General features: G+C 57.0%; 1 protein-coding gene across 2 annotated transcripts in view; it reads right to left on the reverse strand.

Moving 5' to 3' along the window:
• The window catches only part of WT1 (Wilms tumor 1), a 38,589-nt gene that overhangs the window by 29,004 nt on the left and 3,176 nt on the right, over positions 1–6,409 (reverse strand). For both annotated transcript variants that reach the window (XM_026087692.1, XM_026087693.1), the window contains exons 2-3: positions 3,910–4,032; positions 3,527–3,629 (exon numbers count right to left, since the gene is read on the reverse strand). In XM_026087692.1, coding sequence (XP_025943477.1) covers positions 3,527–3,629; positions 3,910–4,032 — 226 coding nt within the window. The remainder of the gene's footprint in view (positions 1–3,526; positions 3,630–3,909; positions 4,033–6,409) is intronic.

The following is a 6,409-nucleotide window of genomic DNA, read 5'->3' on the forward strand; positions in this document are numbered from 1 at the left end:
GCGCAGGGTCGGACGCCGGGCGCGGGAGCCGCAGAGGCCGGGCCGGTCGGGGCCGCTGCGCCGGCCCCTGCCGTCGGGGGAAGCCGCGTCTCCCGGGACGCGAGCAGCGGGCGGCGCGACACCCCGCGCGGCGTTTTCTCAAGCCCTGGAGCGGCCAGCGCCGGCCGCATGCCGCAGAGGGGGTAAAGTCGGCAGCGGCTTCGTGGCGGTGTCTTGCACGCAGCTATTGAGATGACAAGGAGGGGGAAGCGCGAGCATCAGTTGGACGTGGTTCGTTTCTGCGCTTCCTGACAGCTGCTTTTCTTACTCCATCTCTCCTCGAGGAATAATAACCTTTCTGGGCTCGTTTCCACTCTGCAGAGCTCCGAGGCGGTGAAAAGGAAGAGATGGAGCCCAACGAGACCGGGTGCAAGGCCATGCAGACGCGAAGCCTCGGCAGGGGTGGATGGGCGAGGGACCAAAGACCATGGTCGAGATGACAGGCTCCGTTAGCTTCAGCACCCCTTCGGCTCAGTCCTGCAGCAGGGGAGAGGGAGGGAGCTGCGGACGCCGCCGAGGGGTTGAGGCAAGTGTCCGTGCTCTTGATTTGAGCATCCCAGTGATGCCGGAGATCAGCACCGCGACCATTTGCACCCTGAACAGCAGCCAAGTGCGCACAGAGACGCGCACCGAGCACGGCCGGCGGACAGCCTTATTGCCATTATTTCCTTCGCCATCGCTCAGACGCGGCAACTGAGCCAGCAGTTGTCAAAACAGAGCTAGCAGACTTGTCTTGGACTCCGAAAAGCAAAATAACTCTTGACAGCGGGGGTACGGAACCAATATCTTCTTTAAAATAATAACGGTAGTAATAATAACAAAGATTCCACCAAATCGTTTTTCAAGAAGTATGGTCGTTTTTCAGAACATTGCAAATGTGGCCAATGAGTCACGTTAATTTCTGCATGGTAATTAGTCACTCACTTTCCTTGATTACGGTCCCTAGGAAAAACACTCGTGCAGTAGGAAAATCAGGAAGGAAAAAGGTTGTGTTTCTTTTTTTCAGATGCTTTTGAACATTTGGATGTGGGGACAAGGAGAGGCAAGATTGGAGCTCACCCACCTGTTCAGCCTGCTTGGAGCAGGCTTTGTACAAATAGGAGCTTTCCCTCGCCCTGGAACAAGTTCTGCCCTGATATATACCACCACACATCAATATTGGCTCCAGGGAGGTTTAAGGGCTTAATCCTATCCTAATGAAGTAAGTCGTAAACCTCCCAGGGAGTAGAGTAGGATCAAGGCTAACGTGAAGAAGAAATCGGCTCTGTAGCGTAGCTCAAGTCCGGTGGGATCCCAGCTCCCCATTCGTGCCGGGTTCTGAGTCCCAAAGCACCGGGCCGGAGAGTGGCCCTGCTACGGCGATGCCAAGCCGTGCTTGCACTCCTTCCGCCGATGACTTCCTTAGCAGAGGCATGGGTTGGAAAGCTGGAGGAAAGAGATCTTCTCCTGAGCGATTTCACAAGTAGCGATTTCCTATTGGAATCCTGTATCTCAGGATTGGGCTTGCTCCATTAAATATAATTAGTGCAAGTGAGAATGATTACATCAGCGGAAAGACAAGAAATAAAGCATCCTTCAGATCACGCTTTCGCCACCCCTCTGCAAGAAACGGAGCTGCTCGTGGGGGAAATGAGAAGGGTTTGAACAGCAGCTTTTGCACCGGCTCTCCTAGAGAGAGAAGCCTGCTACTCGAGGGAGAAGCCATAGCCTTCCTCGTTTCTTTTGAGTCTTGAATCCTCAGAGCTAGTGTCCAAAGAGCAAATCCGGGCGGAGCGGGGGGAGATGCCATGCTGCGCGCAGAGGCCATTCCCACCGCCACGGCGCGGGGCCGGGCCGGGCCGCTGCACGCGCGGGAGCGCCGGGGCGGCGCAGCGAGCTGCGCGGCCCCGCGGCGCTGCGCAGAGGGTCGGCCGCGCTCCCCGAGCGCCGGCTGCCCGCGACGGCTCAGCGCTGCCCTCCCGAAGCCTCCCTACAAATCATATTTATAGATTTCCCTGCGAGGCGAGCAATCTCTGTCACTTCAGCGCAGGAGTTCTCCCCGCCAATTATTCTGCAAGCTAATCTCTCTGGATAGGCTTCTTTCCTTCCTTCATTACCTCATTCCCTCCTTCCCTTGACGTCAACTCACGTTCATTAACGAAGTGGCTTCTGGAAGTGACAGAATTTTGTTGTCCCACGTCCAGTGTTGATTAATCAGAGATGATATAACCAGCCTATAAGAAGAGCCGCTTGCAGCTTCCTTCGCAGAGGCATATTGTTTTGTGTGTGCGAGTTACTTAGCAACTCGGAGATATGGGACTGGCTCCAAGTTCACAAAAAGTTGAAGAATAAATTTTGGGTAACTTCTTTGCTCACTAAACACGTTGTAAAACTGCAAGAGGCACGCCCAGCCCCCATGCCAGACCGAGGAAAACGGGAAGCTGCGTTTGCAAAGGACGCTTCTGTTTGCAAAGACATTTCGTGCTTAGAACAAAATTCCAGATACACCTTTCTCCCAGCAAGGAAATCTATTACCTTTATTGACCCGTTTTCAGAAACTAACCTCTCCGCAGGCCAGTCCCCTTCGCTACTGGAAGCCCTCGGAAGGCTCTCGGTCCGCAAGATGAAGCCTCTTGACTGAGCTAATTTTTAATTGCCTGCCCGATCCCTGTGCCGCGCTTTGTGGGTCGCCGCTGCTCCCCAGCGAGCGGCCGCGCTCCCGCATCTCCCACCGTCAGGGACAAGCGGGAGCGGAGGCTGCCAGCGCCGGGAGCGGGCCGCGGGGCAGGCGCAGAGGCCGCGGGCTTCCCCCGGCCTTAGCAGGGCCGCGCCGCCGGCTGCGCTCTTGGGGGGCCGCCGGGCCGCCGCGGCCGCAGCCGAGGCGAAGGGGCGGCTGTGCGCGCTCCCGGGGCGGCTGCAGCCCCCACGGCGCCTCGCGGGGGTGGCGCCCGCCGCGGGCAGCCGGGGGACGCTCGGGAGCAGGGTCTGGGCCCTGCAGCCGGCGGCTCTGCTGGGCTGCCCGGGCGGCTCCTGTCGGCACGGATGGGCAGTCTGGGCGCGTCCGGGCAAAGCGCAAACCCTGCGCACCGACGGGCTCCGGGACAGGCCCGGAACAGCCCGGGCAGCCCGGCCCCCGCCGCCCGGAAGCGACCTGCCGCCTCAGAGCGGCCCCCGGAGCCGGGCGGCAGGGCCCCGGGCCCCGGGCGGGGTGCAGAGCCAGCGCCGGGCGGCGCCGCCACCGCCGAACCCGGCCCGGGGAAAGGGGAGGCGGCAGGGGCAAGCTCTGAGACACGGCGGGTCCCGGGGTGGAGGGGGCAGCGTATCTTTTTTTTTTTCAACATGTCTGCATCTTTTTTCTTTTTTGAAAAAAAGAAGGGGAAAATAGATCTGTTTGCCTGAAGAAAAGAGAAAGCCGTTTGAACGACATGCGGGGGAGAGGCCACGTCCAAGCAACAACCAACGCGAATCGCACGTAAAGCAGAGACGGCAGAGCTCCTGCCGGAGGTACCTGTTGTAGGGGGTCCGGAGGAGCAGGGCCTGACTGCCCGTGCAGCTGTCTGTGGGGGTGTGACAGCCGTACACCGGGGGCGGCACCGAGTACTGCTGGTCGCCTGCAGAGAAAGCGGGAGAGAGTTAACCCGGGCTGCGACCGGCCCTTTTCCTCCAGCCCGGCGCGGCAGAGGGGCTGAAGGGCCGCACCGCCGGCCCTCGGGCCGCGCTAGCTCTGCCCGGCCTGCACCAGTGCAGTGCCGCGACTCCGGAGCGCCGCCGGGGCGCCGGCCCGCGCCAGCGCCGCCGGCCCCGGCCCGCGCAGCGCACTGCGCGCCGCGCGGAGGCAGATTTGCGCGAGGCGCGTTGGGGCCTCCTCGCTGCGGCGGCGTCCGAAATTACCTAGCGAGGTCTGCTGGCTGATGGGGTCCTCGTGCTTGAAAGAGTGGTTTGTAAACTGAGCAGCATGGTGAGACGGCGTGTGGCCATAGCTCGGGGCGCCATCGAACGCCACGGTGCTGTAACCTGCCGGGAAGACAACAGCCCAGTTAGGAGGCGGTCGCCTGGCCCTGGCCCTGCGCAGCCACCGGCTCCCCGCAGAGCGTCTCCAAGCAGGCGTCGAGCAACAGCAGCCCACGCTCCCCCCCGACGACAGGCACCGCAAAGCACCCACACAACCGCCAAATACTTTGCATTTATTGCACTGGCTCCAGTCCATCTTCCCCGGGCATGCTGGCCACAGGGGGGAAAAAACATACCAAGATTTTGCCCCTTCATTCACTCTGCCCATACCATCCCCTCCCCGCCAACACACACACAGACGCACACGCACACTTGGCAAGACTGCAGGCGTAGGGCGGTGCGGGTGTAACCCCGCGGCGCGGTTTTGGGGGAGCGCTGCGGGGCCGGGCCGGGCCAGGTGCCGCGGAGAGGGGCGCAGAGCGGCCCCGCGGGAGAGGCGAGCCAGGCAGCCCGCTCTGAAGGGCGGAAAGTCGGAAGTCTCGTTCATGTTTAAAGAGAACAGATCGTCTTCGGTAATAAAAAGGATGTTTTCATTAATTGTTGCTCATATTAAAGAGGAAGATTCCCATCTGCTCTGTGTACTCCTCTGCCGTTTCCAATTTAGAAGTTACCCTTTAATCTCTCTCTCTTTTTTTTTTTTAAGGTCAGCTTTCTGAAGAGTCTGCAATAAAGAGGCGGAATGTTACATGCAAAAATAAAACTCCTCCTTTCAGCGAAAATTGCTCTCCAAAATAATAAACAGCTTATTTTGTTTCCTACACCGAGCAGATTCAGATGGAAAGAGACCACCTCTGCTGACCCCGGGCCGACACTAAATCGTAAATCAGGTGCTTGGACACCAACTTTCATTAATGACTTGGAGCTGGCTAAACAACTTCAGCTAAAAAAGTAATTACAAAGTAATATTATCTCAGAGGCTTCTCGGCTCATCAGCATTTACCCCGAGAACCAAGCTCCTCCGAGAGTCACTCTTCCAAAAAACAAAACAAAACAAAAAGTCCACGTAGGCTGGGAAAATAAACCAAGTCAACCACGAGCACTCTCTCGCATGCATTTCTCTCGTAACCTACTTATTCTAGCAAGGGCATCCTCTACGGAACCGTTTGCAACTGGCATGTGACTGGAGGTTAATGATGATTATTTTAATTTTGAATGTGGAGGTTAATTGACACGCAGCCCTCGGGGCTGCCTCTGGTCTCCTTTGGGACACGTCGGGTTGGGGCTCCCAAGTGTTCGGCGCTGTACAAGAGACCTGCTTTATCACCGCGATCAACAGTCACCGAATCTTTCAGAGACAATCAAATGGAGAGGCAGCAAAGGGATCCGGTTGTTGCTTCTCCAATTTATTGTCTCTGCAGACAGCCTGGATCCAGCGACGTTACAGAATTTAATTAACCTGCAGGGTTGTGCGGGAGAAATGAAGGGAGCAATAGGCACGGGAAAAAATCCTAAGGACTTTGAAACCTTCACCTTCGCGATGTTTTAAAGCCAGCCCTTGGACTCCAGGGCTGGGATAGAAGTGGGACTTAGTTTTCCCCGGCCAGATCTGTTCCACATTGCCCCTTGTAGAGCTCCCTCCGCGGCGATGCAAGCAGCGCTGACAGGCCAGTACCTTACRGACTCCCATCCCACAGCTGCTTCTCGCTGCATTATCTCCTCCCTTAGCCCTCAGGGTAGAGGCTCAACCTTCAACTCCCTTTCCCCCTTTTCCCTCTGCCTCTTTTTTAACTTTCTGAAAACACTGACACTTTCTACGTTACTTTTGGCCCGGCGCAGACTTTTGGTGACCTTCAAAACTGTGCTAGGAGCAGAGCGATGTTTTGGCCGCATTTTCCGGTGTTGCCTGACCCAAAGCTTCAGGAATGTGATAAGAAAGTTGAGTTCTGAACCGAGCTGCCGATAGCGAGGTCTCTTTAATTAGGACGTTATCAGAACCAGGCCTGATTAAAATGTGCTGAAAATAATTAAAAGTTGTACATCTGCTGGAGAACGGGGCCCGCTGGAGGAATCCAGTTGTTGGAAGAGCCCATCTGGATGAAAGAGACAGGCGAACGGGAAGAGGAAAATTGGGCAGAGGTTTCAAAGCCTTATTTCCCCCCACACCCCATCCCAGACTTGGCAGAAATGTCATCGCAGAGCCAAGGTAGTGTCTTTCCCACGGTCGGGGGAACTGGCTAAAAAAAACATGAGTTCAACCTTGAGGAGAGCCAAAGCAAGAACATTTTATCCTTCCTCGAAAAAAAAAGTAAAGAAAGCAAACACCCTTTGCCGAATTCCTCCTTGCCGAAGGAGTTAGCTGCGTGTCGCTGAAAATAGTTGTGGCTAAGCCCAGCGCTGCCGTGCGGGGACACAGCGCGAGCTGCGGGGACACCCTCCCGCG

The sequence above is a fragment of the Apteryx rowi genome, unplaced genomic scaffold (assembly GCF_003343035.1).
Source record: "Apteryx rowi isolate R43461 unplaced genomic scaffold, aptRow1 scaffold_73, whole genome shotgun sequence".
NCBI lineage: Eukaryota > Metazoa > Chordata > Aves > Apterygiformes > Apterygidae > Apteryx > Apteryx rowi.